Raw genomic sequence first — 16,189 nt, 5'->3', positions numbered from 1 at the left:
GCTTAGGTACCGCGGTTTATAGATCTTGTTAGCTGTATTACTATAGAAGTGTAATCTTAGTTAAGTAAATTTTTAGATTTTATCTTAGGTACTACTAATATAGTAGATTTTTTGTTGATACTTGGTCATTTTTGCACATTGTATTCTAGTCTAGTAAAATTTTGTACTTTTTCTTTTTGTTAACCATAATATTCCTTTGTCTAGGTGAGCCAATATGCAGATTTTCGTAAAGACCCTAACGGGCAAGACCATCACCCTTGAGGTCGAGCCCTCGGATACCATCGAGAATGTGAAGGCTAAGATCCAGGACAAGGAGGGAATCCCCCCAGACCAGCAAAGGTGAGATCAAGACATAAACCTTGTTGTTACTTAAATAAACACGTAACTGGCACATCATTATGATCTGAACATATTTCTTTGTACCCCTTAGTTTGAGGATTTATCCAGCTTTAGGGACAGGTATACTTGGCGCCTAGTTTGTATGAAAAAGCAATTATATTTCTCTTTCGGTTCTCTTTTAGCCCTTGTCTGAATTTATGTACAGGTAATGCACTTATAAAAGGAGGTTGATATCTTCGGAATGCAATATAATTCGCGCGCGATCGCCTTACTGGGGTCAAGGGTCTAATTATAACAACATTCCAGTCCGGCCAGATTCATTTGATAATTAACTGATAAGATGACAAAGGAATAAGATCTCATTCATGCCAGGAATTTACAAAAAGAAAATAGCTCATGAAGTAGTTTTGCTTTGTCAAATATACAATAAATAATTCAGTGCGAAATTTTTTGATGAATATCATGGTTCTTCTCGAATTTTGAACAGTATTTAGAAACAACACTTTAAACAAAAAAGTTCTAATCAGGAATTTATTCTTTTTCATACAGATTGATCTTCGCCGGTAAGCAACTGGAAGATGGTCGTACCCTGTCAGACTACAACATCCAAAAGGAATCCACACTTCACTTGGTGCTCCGCCTGCGTGGTGGTGCCAAGAAGCGCAAGAAGAAGAATTACTCCACACCCAAGAAGATCAAGCACAAGAAGAAGAAGGTTCAAGCTCGCTGTCCTTAGGTTCTACAAGGTCAGTTGCACCCACAATGGTGTTTAGGATATTTCCATACAAATTATTTCACAATGTTACGCAAAACTAAACAAACTGATAAGGAATCTTTTATCTTATTGTAATTATTTGTAATGTTGTCTGGAAAGTAGCCACTCTGATTCCTTTTTGTACAGAAAATATATTATTTTCATTTCATTGACAATATTGACATACATCCTGCCTACCATCAGTCGCGTAGATCTTTTTATTTTCGAAGGTTTCTTCAAATTTTAAATCTACACGTACGGACATGTTCTGGACACAAGGAAAACCCGGACTAAAGTTGTCGCTAAATAAAAGAGCGCGTTTCAAAGAAATCTCTCGGGAATGTAATAAAAGCTTTTGAAACTTGAAGAGTAGTCCTCGGACGAGTCGCGACTTGAGAGGGCGTTTGTTTGTTTGTAGTGAGTCAGGGCGAGGTAGAGGCGGGACACGTTCGTGCATGTTGCGAGCTATGCATGATTCATGAGGAATCCGTTGAATGACCCGCATCTTGTCAGATTATGTAATGACCCCCACGGGTAGTGATAATATCTCTTTACGAAATTGCTGGGGACGCGTTTTGTGGATTAAAGCGTTTTAAATTAGGGTCTTCCAGATACAGTAGTAGATCGTTACATTTTTCGTTTGAGGTTCGCAAGAGTTTTGTTGATTGCGTAGTGAGGTGACGTCACGACATGAGTGCCTCGCAAAATTACAACATTCTTTTGCTTTTTTTTTCTATTTCACTTGTATGGCAATCGGCATGTCCTAAATTATTATAAATTATGAAAATAGATACTAATATGACATTTCCATATTCTTCCAGGTTGATGAGAATGGCAAGATCCACCGCCTCCGCCGTGAGTGCACGGGCGAGCAGTGCGGCGGCCGGTGTTCATGGCCGTCATGGAGGACCGCCACTACTGCGGCAAGTGCCACAGCACCATGGTCTTCAAGGACGATGACAAATAGGCCCTAAGACTTAATTATAAGACCAATCGCTCAGACTTGCTGTGTATGATGGATTTATAATATAATAAATCTTGACACAGTGTCCGAGTATTTTGTTGGTTTTATTTTTGCAGGCGATTTTCTTTTTCAGGTGTAAGTATGTCCCTAACCTTAGGCTGTAGCCACTTCCTTTGCACAATATGCTCGTAGTTTTATCATCCTTTTCCCATTACGAATATTTACCTAGAAAAGACTAATAATGCTTGGCAGTAGTTAGCGTAACGATCTATTTCTGTAGGGTGTACCAACACAAGCTGATTAGTTCATTGATTTGGTAAGTAATGTTCCTATGTCGCTAAGCCGTGCTGACTTTGTCAAGGTATGAATACAATATTTATGCGCTTTCCATTTGAACTTTTCTTAATTGAGGAGAATTAAACAATGCAGACATTCAAGGTAAGTGCCTGGTTTACAAAAGGAGTGTTATTTATTAAATATTCCTTTTGTTTATTAAATAATCTTTAAAATATTTGAGGCTTTCATTTATTCCACATGCCTGGCCAAGCCAATCTCATCCTGAGATCTTTGCGGGTTCTTCCCTCGATCTTTGGTATTAGAATTTGAGATTAGGAAAAAAACTAGTGAATTCATTAAAATATTTATTCAATACTGAGAATAGAATTGTCTAACTTACATAATCCATTACACCTAAAATGGAATTACAATTGTGCAATAAATTCACCTTAGTTCTGGCTAGCGCTCAAACCGGCGCATGAACTGAAGAGCGGGCATTCGTTATTGTCGCTCACATCACTACACGAATGATTCGACCGTAAACGATATAAACTCGTGTCATTATTGGTTTACTTCATAAATATAGTGTTAGGGAAATTTATAGGTAGTAGGCAAGTTTTTACTTGAGCTTATTGAACCCACGATAAAAGGGATCTTGCGTTAGCAGGTTACACACAAACAAGGTCCGAAGTTCTACTTTTAGATAACGTCCATTTCCTGTAGCAAAGTACTGTAGTCTGGAGAGCAATTCTTTGGGAGCTTTCTATACCAGACGCAATAATAATACACTAAACTGACACACTATTCTCTAGGTTCACGGAATAGAGCTCAAAATGCAACGTACTTATTGCAGCCAGTATTGAGAAAGATCAAAAACAGTTGCTACACTTGCTACTCATTCACTAAAACTGAACGTAGACAAATGAATGTTTCTCAAGCACTAGTTTAGAGAACTTAGGACATCATGGCAGACATTCTCTATAACAATTGTGAACTCCTGCCCGCTCCTAGACCAACTTCATTCACATTAGAAATGCACAAAGGTATATCTAATAGGAATCTATATATATAATTTGTCCCACCATTCCACCTTATCTATAGGTTCAGATCATTTCACACATCTGGAATGAAGTTTTATTACAACTGCGATGAGTCAATATTGTTCCACAATTCATTTATTCTAAAGGCATTACACGTGTCCCGCTAAAGTATATGCAAATAAAACTTGAGGCATCTTCTGAAATAACGTGGATTCCTTTCAATGATTTACCAATAAATAAAATACATAATTGACATGTTCAATATACAAACATCAATTAAAAATAACGAAAAACATTACATTTTTCAATAAAACTAAAGCACCGAAACGTAACTAGGTGTAGTAAAATATTTTTACAAAAAGAGATCATTACTACAACTGAAAAATTTACATTATTTTCCTTTGTTTTCTAGATGATAACATCGACATACTTACATTTAATACTCTTTGATTCTAAACAACACTGTGATAATTTTCTTTTATATATTTTTAAATTTATTATAGTACATATAATTTATAGATTCGTTTTAAATATAATTAAACTATTACATCTATATCAGACATGTATCAATTATGTGCTAGAAAAGAGAATACAAAACAAAGAAATTGTTTTAAACTTTATTCTTGTAATTTTATTAGGTACACTCTTAAGTGTTTTTATACACATTCATACTTTAAACGGTATATAATTCTAGACCAATGGAGAAAATATTAATTGAATACGCATTAAATCGATACATGTCTAAACGAATTGAAAAATACGCATTTTCTTAGCACTATGCCGCGTATCACGACGTTTGGCGGTAGTCAACTACACAATACCCTTACTTAACAATATATCTAACTCTTCAAATGCAATCATCGAAACCTAATACCGAGTGTGGTTAAGAATTTTTGGTAGAGCTGTCAATATCTTTGATAGACATACATACTAATATGTATTTGGGGAAACCGTGTTTATAAGTTTGTGATAAAACTGATAAATAATTTAAAATTATCGACAAATAAATAAGTGAAGTACATTTAGTAAGTGGTGTTTGCAGGCGCCTATGTGGGCGGCTATTATATTGACGTTTATGTTTAGAAGCAAACCGCCGGTTACGAAGCCTTTACTGGATATATTAATATAAATCTATTATTGCGCCTGCGAATTTTATTAACACTCAACAATGCACAATATTTCCTAGAATATGTACATATTAAATAAATATTTTTATTAATATAATCTGTACATGTTTTAACATTTATGTTGCAAAATGACAAGTTCTCTCAAGTATGTAAGTCCGCGTTAGCCAGCCGTAATAAATATATTTTCATGCAACAATTAAATAGTGTGCACTATTGAATGTACATACATTTAATATAACTGCCATAAGTACTTATTACGTTTTGAACGTTAATCTTAAGCCTCGTATACACTGTACTGGATTTCACACACGAACTAAACTTTAAATTATAATATATAAATTGTGATCATTAAATTTACATAAAACGCATTCATTCCAGACATCTAGTACAGCGACTCGACACCGAGGTGAATAAGGCCCCCCCTACACACACAACTACACCTGGTAGTCAGTAACAGTTATTACTCACACGCACTTATGTTACCCCGACCTTGTGTAACCACCACTGCTTACCTACTTATGACATTATACATAGAAACAAACTACTGACATTTGCCAGATAATTCGGCGAACACATAATCTTTAAAGCATAATTATGAAATATACAACAAAGTCTTATAATTAAAATACAAGGAACCTGGTAAGGGTGATTTTCTCGTTTTGTTGAAAAGAAAAGCAAACATGTGCCTTTAAATATGAACACTTTTCAAAGTTTTGGAACAGATACCTGTAATTATCAAATCATTCAAAAGGAAAGCTGTTCTGATTTAGATAATTAAGTGGTATAAAACAGCCATTCACATCTTAAGTCGTAATATTGCATTTATATTTACAATAATTAATAAGGTACCCGGGGCCTCATTCACCTCCAACACAATAAATCTACATAATTATAATAATTATAATTAATTACATTAGCAAGTAAACTGGAAAGGAGAAGTACAACGCTTGGCGTACATACGTCACGAAGGTAAACAGTATTCACTAGAGGAATAAAATTATTATTTGTATCTACTTTATCACAGTGGGGATCTGTGAGGTTTTCTTACGTGCTGGGGTCATCTCAAATAGGAGGCCATATTTAGTATTCTGTAAAGTTACATCTCTTGTTGAGTTGTTATATACCAAATAAATTCTGAACACACACTGACAGAATTTTAGCATACTATAAACTTTGGACAGAGCTAAGAATTGACTAACAAATAAATAAATAGTTACGGAATACACTCACCAAAAGATATACTTTATGTATAAATCGTTGCTAAGTATTGGACTGTGTGCTTTTACGAACATTAAACCGAAACGGGGTAGGAATTGTCGAGAAAACCTCTAACAGACGAATTAGGATAAAATATATTACATTACCTCGCAGCGTGTGACTGTACATACACAGTGGTTGTATGATCAACATCGGTCATATCATAGCTTAAACGATTACCTTACATAGTTTGAGCAATGTCTAACGAAACGCTGAACATATTTGGAGTCTTATTTCATGGCGGTACAGGTGATCTTTCTCTGCCACTAGTACTGTCATCTTATAAAAATGATTGTTTTTGATATTTAGATGGTTCTGTTGAGTGCAAATCAACTCTTTGCTAGATTATGTAGAACCGAGCACATAGTATTGCATGGAATTGTAGAGTAAATGAATGTTGTAGAGCTGTAGTGTGGGCAGTCCCGCTGTGTATGTGTCACACTCCGCGCGCCGCTCAGAGCTCGTCTCTGTTCTCCGCGTCGCGTTGCGCTTTCTCTAGCGAAGGTTTTATAGTTTCCAGTAATTTCGCTAGTGCTTGCTCAGTCTGGGAACAAAAGTTATAGTTTAGAATATCATAAAGCTAATGTGTCAAGTGTTACGTTCAAAGGAGGATTAGAGCCAGATAAAGGAAAGTGTAATAAAAATTGTAAGTTCTCAAACTATTTTAGTTAAAGGATAGTTAACGTTAATCTAGAGTACGTACCATGAGTAGCAGGCTATCATTACCATTGTTGCAGGATTAAAGACATTTGAGAAATAGTTTACTTCAAATGAATTGTAAAACAAAATAATATGAGGTAACATTTCAGGTAATAAGTAGGCATCAAGTGTTATTGACGCAAACACAAACCTGCGCGAGGTGTGCGACAGCCCGCTGCAAGGCGTCGCGCCAGGCGAGCAGCTGGCCGCGCTGGCGGTGCGTGTGCTCTCCAGCAGCTTGGACCATCCGACATCTGCGACCCGCTCACTGTGCTCATCCTGCACACGCCGCAGCATATAGCATGACATGGGTTGCGAGGCATTTGGCAGAATGTCAGGAGTTGCAACGGGTTATGGGTATAGAATACAGTCTATAGTAATTTATCATTTACTGGATGCATATGAGTGCTGTCGTAGATAGTTTTCCACTAGAGACTAAAATATCCATAATGGTAATTTATAAGATTGAATATCATTCAAATGAAATCAATGTAGCAATGTATTAAAATAAAACGTGAAATTAACATATTCAAATATCACCCAAAAACAACAAATAACTAAATATTAAGTACTAATAAAAAAATGTTTTTTCTTTTGTTAATTATTCTGAATGCAACTGTAAACTGATATTTACATTCACACAAAACAAGCAAACAACACCATTCGTACCTGTTCTGTAAATCATCTAGATCGAAGGCGTAGGGCGTCCTGTCGGCGGTAGAGCTTCCAGTAGAGCAGCGCGTTGACGAGCAGCAGCGCGCCAGCAGCGCCGCCAGCCAGGCCGCGGCGCGCGCCCCCGCGCCCCGCCGCCGCCCCCGCGCCCCCCCGCCCCGGCGCGCGCGGCCGCGCGCGGCCGCCGCCGGCAGCACGCTGGCCGCCGGACTCACCTCCCGCCGCTGACGACGCTGCGGATGTCGCGAGATATCAAAAATGGCTCATGCCTTGCGCAAACATAGACATTTTTGTTGCCAACACTACGGCTTACTATCACCGGGAAATGTAGTGGTGATTGGATTTAGTTCACGCATTCACAGGAAATAAATGATTCCATGCTAGCGAAATCTAATAAATATCATCGGTAGTAACTTGTATTGATTCATTTTCATCGTGCCTTAGTGCCAGTGTAAAACTTTTTTGAATTAGGTTGATGATATTTTAATTTAACAGCAATTAAAGTTAAATATCATCACTCTCTCATTATCAGCCTTCGAGTACGAAGGCTGTAACGAGCATAATATATGAATGAGTACTAACGTATAACGCGGCGATGCCTGCGCGACTTCCTGGCGGCGGCACTGCGCTGTCGGCCTCGCCGTCAGCCGCGACTCCAGCAGCGGCTGAACTCCTCCAGACCCGACATCGTGTTCTTCTCTAGGAATGCTAGTTATGACACATGATTAGCATTAATTAAACTATAGGTATACAAGTTTATAACGACGAAACTATAAGAAATTTACACAGAAAAGACGATTATTGATGGCTATCAGTTTTATAAATATGTGTTAAAATCTAGACACCCAGACTTATAACAATAACTCATGCATATCAAAAGAAAGTTTACATGCGGGATCTAAGACCCACAGCACTTTCACTTAGGTCATCGATATGGTGAACTTTTAGAATACAAATGTACGAACTCTTCCTCTAAGGATGATTACAGGCTTGGATTTAAGATCTTGTGGTAGATATTCCTGTTATTCCCATTGCAGTGTTACCTTTGATCATGGGCCACATGCTCTTCTTTACTTGACGCTCCCGTAGAGCGCGAGCTGGGCCTTGGTCTCGGCCACGCGCTGCAGACAGTAGTGCACCTCGACGCTGAAGTAGTCCGCGTAGGGGATGCCCGCGTTCTCGCTCGTCGAGTCGATGGAGTACAGCATGCCCGGCTTCGAGCACTTGTTCATTACCTGCAGTAAACATCGTGTTTTAGTAAATTTTAAGCAGTAATAATCAATTAGCTTCTTTCTATAGGCTGGAAAAAATACGTACATTATTTTCAGTATTTTATAATAATCGTCGTTACCTGTGTTTCCGTGACCTGCACTTCCTTGGGCCCGATGGGTCCGACGTTAGCCCCAGCGTGTAGCTGATCTGCCGACACTTCAGCCCGCCCTGCGCCTGCCATGGCGCCTGGGGACAAAACAAAACATTCAAAAAGATGTTCATACAAAAAATATCAAAATCAGCTAACACATTAGAGTTGTCATTTCCCATTGATAGTCCGCATGTCCGCTCACCTGTACGTAATCTGTGGTCCCCTCTCGCGGCCAAGAGTCCAAGTTAAACTTGGAGTTGGTGAAGATCATGGTGAACATCTGGTCTATGTTGAAGGGGAACTCCTGGCGGAGGAGAACCTTGCCGTCGTGGGCTGCAGAGCACTTCTCCACGTCACCGCCACTAAGTTACCATCAACATGAGGTTAGGATAATGTACTATGTTATATAGTCTAAGATAAGTCCAATTATTTAGAGGGCAAGAATCTTGCTTACCGATTAACCAAAATTCTTGCTAAAGGTAATAATAACCGGAAAGCAGAGATAGTGACGTAGGTTACTCGTTACTCTACTATGAACATCTCCTCGGGAGAGAAAGCGGATAGTTTCAGACTCATACTAGCTAAACCTTAACTGCCGTGCAAAGTCTCCCGCATTAAGCTGGTGCGCGGGTAATGTATAGCATATAGCAAAACTTTGAACCCCGGCTCTACCGCTGCTACCAGTGTGGCACTTCTTTCCACCTGTCCATAAAACTAGCAATTGAACCCTGGCTCCACCACTGCCGTCACTGCTACCAGTGTGGGCGCTTTTCTCCCCTTGCCTATAGTACAGTTCCTTACTTGTGCGGCTTGTCGGGCTCGCTGTCGCTGGTGTCGGACATGTCTGTGGGCAGCGTGTCGCCCGCCTCCTCCTCGCGGTACTCTGCATCACCCGTTCGTCACTGGAATCGATAAAATATTGTTACAACCACTATCTAATGTACTGATTATAATTCCATAATAACATGGATGATGGGATGGCACATATTGTTATTTGTTGTAGGTATATTCTTTTACCTAGAGATATGGTAAATTAAACAATATACCTTACAATTCCTTTTAATCAGGGTAGGTTACCGGATATATATTGTCGGAGTACACGGAGATTTTTGCAGTTAGATTTAGAGCTGTCTTCTTCACCAGAATGGAATAGATATCCCTTATCAAAACTAGCTGCTAGTTCAAGCCTTTACCAGCCTATAGCCAAAAAAAACGTACTTATCGAGTTACCAGTGAATCCCGCGTAGTCATATCACAAATTTCAATAAACTCTTGTAAATGTTCAGCTCTGCGGCAAACTCTTCATCACAACACTCCATGAGAGCAACCTCCATAGTAATATCCATACCACTGATAACACCACTAAAAACCATGAACATTCTTTCTTATTGTTCAATAAATAATGAGAATTAATACAATATGGAATAAAACTGATGCACTGTCCAACTTCACATAATTTTTCCCGACTGCCGAAAGACAGAAGTATTTGTTTATAGTACAGATGGACCACAATAGTTCCCAGGAATATGTTATTGAGTGGATCTCAATCGTGTGACTTGCTCAAATCCCACACTATTACATTCAAAAAAGATGTATAACTTTGTAACGAATATTCAACATTGATTCGTTAGTCCGGAAGTCACAAATCAGTTCAAAAAATTTCAGACACATTTCTAGTACTAACTGCATGCATAGCTACGAGTCTCATCGGACTAATATAATAATACTGTAAGACAATGGAGAGCGCGTCACGACGGCCGCGCGGCGACTGACCAGTAATCACAACTTATTTACAGACACGCTGACAACTTAAACCATGCATAACTTTGCATTCTTGGGGATTAACTCATTAAGAGTACTATTGTTGATAGGAACACAAACAGGCTGATAAAAACTTAGAATGCACAAACAGTCTACTATCTAAATCCACATTACTTGTTAATGTAGTGATAAAATAAATAAAAATAGTTTTACTAGAATAAATAGTTCAGTCTGTTTTCTTAAAAAAAAAAATTCTAACCTGACTTCTATTCTCACAAGCAAATATCACACGATTGTAGAGCAAGAAACAAGTAAGATTTGTTTTCTTAAATATCGGAGAATAATACAGGTTAACTAATTAAGATTAATTATAACATGTTATGCAATATGCCATTATTAAGTATGAACCTTAAACGCATCAGATTGTTACATACCGAAGGACATTTAGGATACGCGGTCCTGCATAACAATCACTAGTCTTTTAAGGCAGTAGGGCTTATTTGTAAACAATCGTAAAACTGCATACATTTGTAAATGAAGACTATCTTAAGTAGTATTCATAGTGTGTGTGTGTCAAAAAAATCGACCGGTTTCGATGAAATTAGGTATGGAGATGAATTAAGAAATAGAACTGAATGAATAATAAAAAGAAGTAAGAAAATATTGTTTATTTTAAGATACTTATGATGATGCTGATAAAAGATGATAACTGTGTCTTCTTATCTCTTATATTCGGCATGATTGAAGTTGTAAACCATCTAACCATTTATTATTATTTGTGTAAAAAGGTATGGCTTTTTGAAAATTTTAAGTGCAACTCGAAAGGGATTCACGAAATTTCTTTCATATTTCTCTACCAGCCTTAAATGTAAATCACTTTCTTCTACAGCATATCTTTCATACAGTGTAACTAAAAAAATATTTGAAAGAGATTTGTAAATTCAAGAGTTGAGAATTTCCCCAAAATATGTCACGAGTTTGGTAGTTGGTATTAATTAGCTTATCCATTCTCACCACATCACGCATTTCTATCAGGATTCTCATGTGAACATCTTACATTCATACTTTTTTGGGCAAAATTCCAACCCATTAAAGCCACTTTAAGGGAATTTGGGAGTCACAAATGGTACCCGCGTCCTGCTGCCATCGAGACTCAAACTTAGCAAAATTTTTATTATGAGCACTAGACAACCGATAAACATATCGTGCATACATAGTTTGTATATTGTATATGTGGATGATTGTTCCTGTTTCATGCAAAAACCACTGAACGGGTTTACACGGAACTTGGCGCACACATAGTTTATAACCAGGATTAACACACCATTTAAAAACTGGTTTTATGTTCCCGTGGGATCATTTTGAGGAACCGGGCGAGTCCGCGGGCTACGGCTAGTATACTTCTAAATGACCAGGCGCTGAAAACAAACAGCTGAACAGCTGGCCGTGTTGGTGTGTGAGTAGTGTGTGTACTGACCGAGTGGCGGCGAGGCCTCGCGCGCGTGTCCCCGCGCGGGCCGCTCGTCGCGCCCCTCCGCGCCGCCGTGCGCCTCCAGCGAGGACTCCGCCAGCTCCTGCCACACACAACCACTACATTAAAACTACATGCTGCCTTATTTCAAATGATCTGTACAGTTTGTTTGACTGCTTCACCAGCCTAATTGTCAAGAGTATGCAATGTACACTAAGATGCTGCTTGCGAGGTTCAGGCCAAGACTTTTAGACGTTAATGGAACAATTATTAAGGTAAACAGAAAAACTGGGTCTAAGTTTCCCATAACTGTATGTGTCACCATAAAGGTGTGTATATTATACATAGCTGTGATGTAACATTCGGCAGGCAAAAGTCTTTAGTAAAACTTAAGTTTAAATTTAACTATGTTAACTACCACACACACACACACACATATTTGTGTTTGTTTAAGTTTTATCTCTTACTTCTATTTATTTATGTTTATTAATGAGTGGACAATGGACTTATTGAGTATCTACTTATCTATACTAATATATAAAGCTGAAGAGTTTATTTGTTAGAACGCGTTAATCTCACGAACTACTGGTTCAAATTGAAAAATTCTTTTTGGGTTTAATAGACCATTCATTGAGGAAGGTTTTAGGCTATATAACATCACGCCGCAACTAATAGGAGCCAATACACAATGGAAAATGTGGCAAAAACGTGGAAATGTATTCATATTCGAGGGTTTCCGTTCAAAAATTCCTAACTTATATCTTCTAAAGACGCGGACGAAGTCGGGGGCAACAGCAAGTGTATAGATATAACTCATGGAACAGACTCCAGAAAACACAGCTGACGATACCGTAGTATAGGATTTTTATATTGTCTTCATTTTTTCATTCAACTTATGTAGTCCTTTACAAAGGCGCGGTCAACTAAATTTTGGCTGAGGTCTGCTGTTTGCCTATTTTTACATTACTTTGATTTGTACTACTGCACTTGAAATGCAAATCCTTTAGAAACTTACGCTTTTACGCTTGATATGCCTAACTTACTATAAAGTTATTTAAAAAATAATACTACTATCATATCCGATTCCAATAACCAATTTCAATATTTGTAACAGTTGTTTTGGACACGACTTGTGCAAAAATAAATAAAAATAATTTCTTCCACCTAGTGTCACTGCATAGTACCATACCCAGAAGTAAGTAAGTAAATCACACTAAGAAATCACTCCCAACAAAGCCAATATAACAATTATATCAAGAAGAAAACTTTGGAACCTGCTGTTTATCACTAATACTTTAAACAAACACCCTATATAACACTAATCGAACTAGCAAAAACGTAACAATTACCACTCAAATACCATTTACAAATAGGATAGCTAGTTTAATAGCACAAACTCACTTTTTTCTTAAATTTAGGCACTCGCATGGTACGCAGCACGTTGTGACGGGACTACGAAACGTTATCGTGTCAGGTTGATTACCGATTGATTTTACTATTCGTAAAGATATCTTTATCAGCAGGTGTTCGCGATTAACGCGATTTGTTGGCGTTTATCTATGAGTCAACGGTGTGTCTTGGGTTGTACGCAGGTTTGTTTTTGTTGTGAACAGTGCGGTGAGGGGGGGGGGAGGGTTACCCGGGATTGGGCCCAGGGCGACAAGTTTTAGATTTTATGCCTCCCTCGCTATGGCATCTTGGTTTCTCTTTGCATTCAATCAGTTTTTGCACAAAGGTGTCTTCTACCTTGCAGAATTGCAGTCTATAGTCTATAAAATTGTGTGAAAACATGTTGTTACCACCAAGATCGGTAGGACAGGGGATTTGTGACATGTGACATGTTCACCTCATAGTGAAGGATGCCATTGAAATAGTTTATTGCTAAATAGGTTTTTTTTTGTCTTATCCAAAGCTATATTTTGGTTGATTGTTTTTCAAGAACACGTGTTCTAGCCGTGACTAACTTCTAGGGGGCTTACCGAATATTTTTTTTGATGCTATATGATCGGATAAATTTATAATAGATATAAGATAAGTATGTATTGCTGAGTTAGTCTTCCCTGTATTGTTAATTGTTTGTTAGGTGGAGTTACTGATTATATAACTGGTTTTTTTTCCTGTATAAATCTTTATGCTTCGGAAAGTAAATTTGTTTTTGTGTGGCATACTAGCTGGTATCCGCCATGTTGCCGTTTGTAAGTTTTGTGAACCAGTCTTTTGATCGGAATCATTAAATCCCATTAATATTATAAACGGATAGTTTGCATGCATTGAAGTTTGATCCTCTTTCATGCAAAAGCTACTGAACGGATTTAGATGAAAATTGGTATACAGATAGTTAATAGCCTAGATTAACACATAGGATAGATATAGATTTTTATCTCGATTTTATATTCTCCTTAGAGACTTTTTCTTTTGAATACAAGCTTTTATAATAAAATACATAAAGTGTTATAATTACGGGGTCTGTGTCGGGCGGCAGTGGCGGCACGTCGTCGATGGCGTCGCGGCCGTAGCCCTCCTCGTCCGAGTTGAAGCCGAGCTCTTCGCCGTAACTGCTGTGCACCTGCAACAATCATACACACTATTCAACACTTATATCGCACAGGGTCCCTGCAGGACGCATATTTTTCTCCTATCAAGTTCTTTTGCGTTGTACGCCATTAACTACCCCGTTTCAAATTCTTCCATAATTCGATTCCATCCAAAGGTTGTCTGGAAGAGATTGCTTTTTAGCGATAAGACCGCCTTTTGTACTCATCATATTATTTGTATTGACCTAAATTGTTTTTCCTTATGGTGTACAATAAAGAGTATTCTATCTATCTATCTATTTTTTTTTTAAACTAGGCACTAAGGAATTTAATCCTTGTGTCGCGGGGGTTTTACAAACATACAACTCACATGCACAAAGACACCCAGACTCGGAACAAGTATTAGTGGATCACACAAATGCTTGTCCTACGCGGGAATCGATCCCGCGACACGACGCGCACAGTGGGTTTGACGTGGTGACCTCAACCACTCGGCTATCCGTGCAGTCTTGTATGTATATTTGCTTGTCTGTTTTGTATCCTATATGCGCCATAACCGTGAATAAATGGTTTCTGTCTTTCTTCTTTCCGTGTATATCATCGATGAGTCACTAATATCCAAATCCCAAATGAATGGTCGTAGTACTAAGTAATTATCACTCGCTAAAAACGGCTAAGGTAAACATAGTCGGATGACTAGCACACGTGAGAATGTAAAACATTCTCAGGGGTGTGGATAGTCACGTCAGAGGTATACTATAGAGATACTATAGAGGGCCGCTTAAATTCTGTCACAAACATCAACACCATTGAAGGACTCACACAGTTAAAAAAGATAAAGATCAAATAATTTGGAACGAATTTTTCTCTTAACTAAACTAATAACACTTATATTTCTTGTTACCTTTTCACTCATAAACGGCGAGACAGATTTCGGCGCAATTGTGAAGGTAGTTGACACCTAGGATTTTAACAAAATGCCTTTTTATCCGCGGTTATTCCCCGGGGCGTAAGCGAAGATTAAAGATTAGTGCTATCAGAGAAACACTGATACTAATTATTTAAATTTAATCACCAAACTATTGCTTAAACACAGACCAAATGTACGACAGTATGTATTTAATCGTCTGCTCTGTTTAATTAACAGTCTATATTTGACAGTCAACACAACGGGGCTTCAAACAAGTCATGCCACCATTAAGCTAATTGGTTAATCAATTAATTATAGACGTCATCTATTCTAGTTTATTAAATACTTATTGAAATACCCACGGGACAGTAATATGCGAGTAAAACCACGAAGACTGAATCGATATAGTCAGTTTAGTACTTATAGATGTGACTGACTTACATATTTATGTGATACAAAATAGATACAACCTTGGTTGGTGTTTGGTTCACCGCCGATTTGAATGTAAAGCACCTTACTTGAATTTTATAGTTTTTGATTTGAGATCTCAGTAAATAATGAGAGAATTGAGAGAATAAATGTAAAAAACTGATGAAGTATTTGAAATAAGTAATTAAGTGAAAAAAATGACTATTTAAAAAGACTATTCGAAAAATTATTTACTTTTTTAAACAATATATATCAAACATAAGTAATTATTGTATGTTGTACGTACCCTTATTAAAGTAACAGGTAATCTATACAGTTACAATTTATATATAACTTGGTGGAAATTTCACTTTTAACTACACAGGACAACACACTTTCTGTTAATTAGCATAAAAAAAAATGAAACTTATAACTACTCTTAAATAAGATTTTCTTAATTATTAATTAAGGCCCATTAGGTAAACATCTTGCCACGGAAAAATCAGCCTTAAATACTTCAAAAAATTAACTTTATGAGTCACTGTAATTAATGATAGGTATAACTAATCATCTTCATAATTTATTAAGTGTTATTTGGTGATTCATTATTTATA

At 37.6% G+C, this 16,189-nt stretch overlaps 3 protein-coding genes across 3 annotated transcripts in view; 1 reads left to right on the top strand and 2 right to left on the bottom strand.

Moving 5' to 3' along the window:
* The window catches only part of LOC113500262 (thymosin beta), a 292,534-nt gene that overhangs the window by 21,456 nt on the left and 254,889 nt on the right, over positions 1-16,189 (bottom strand). The window lies entirely within an intron of this gene.
* LOC113500265 (ubiquitin-40S ribosomal protein S27a-like) lies at positions 176-2,150 on the top strand. The gene is given in 5 exon segments (XM_026880986.1): positions 176-339; positions 889-1,057; positions 1,059-1,085; positions 1,915-1,975; positions 1,978-2,150. Coding segments are annotated over 5 exon segments (465 nt in total). The 5' UTR covers positions 176-214; the 3' UTR covers positions 2,061-2,150.
* Positions 2,686-16,189, bottom strand: part of LOC113500177 (GRAM domain-containing protein 1B-like) — a 32,457-nt gene continuing 18,953 nt past the window's right edge. Inside the window, 15 exon segments of the mRNA XM_026880885.1 lie at positions 2,686-6,301; positions 6,608-6,701; positions 6,703-6,735; positions 7,126-7,160; positions 7,162-7,244; positions 7,783-7,836; positions 8,172-8,201; positions 8,204-8,363; positions 8,480-8,523; positions 8,526-8,586; positions 8,694-8,853; positions 9,293-9,384; positions 9,386-9,393; positions 11,730-11,826; positions 14,185-14,289. Coding sequence (XP_026736686.1) covers positions 6,212-6,301; positions 6,608-6,701; positions 6,703-6,735; positions 7,126-7,160; positions 7,162-7,244; positions 7,783-7,836; positions 8,172-8,201; positions 8,204-8,363; positions 8,480-8,523; positions 8,526-8,586; positions 8,694-8,853; positions 9,293-9,384; positions 9,386-9,393; positions 11,730-11,826; positions 14,185-14,289 — 1,146 coding nt within the window. The 3' untranslated portion in view covers positions 2,686-6,211.

This window comes from Trichoplusia ni, chromosome 13 (genome assembly GCF_003590095.1).
Source record: "Trichoplusia ni isolate ovarian cell line Hi5 chromosome 13, tn1, whole genome shotgun sequence".
NCBI lineage: Eukaryota > Metazoa > Arthropoda > Insecta > Lepidoptera > Noctuidae > Trichoplusia > Trichoplusia ni.
Note: the sequence above shows the minus strand (reverse complement) of the source record. Positions and strands in the feature narration are given on the sequence as shown.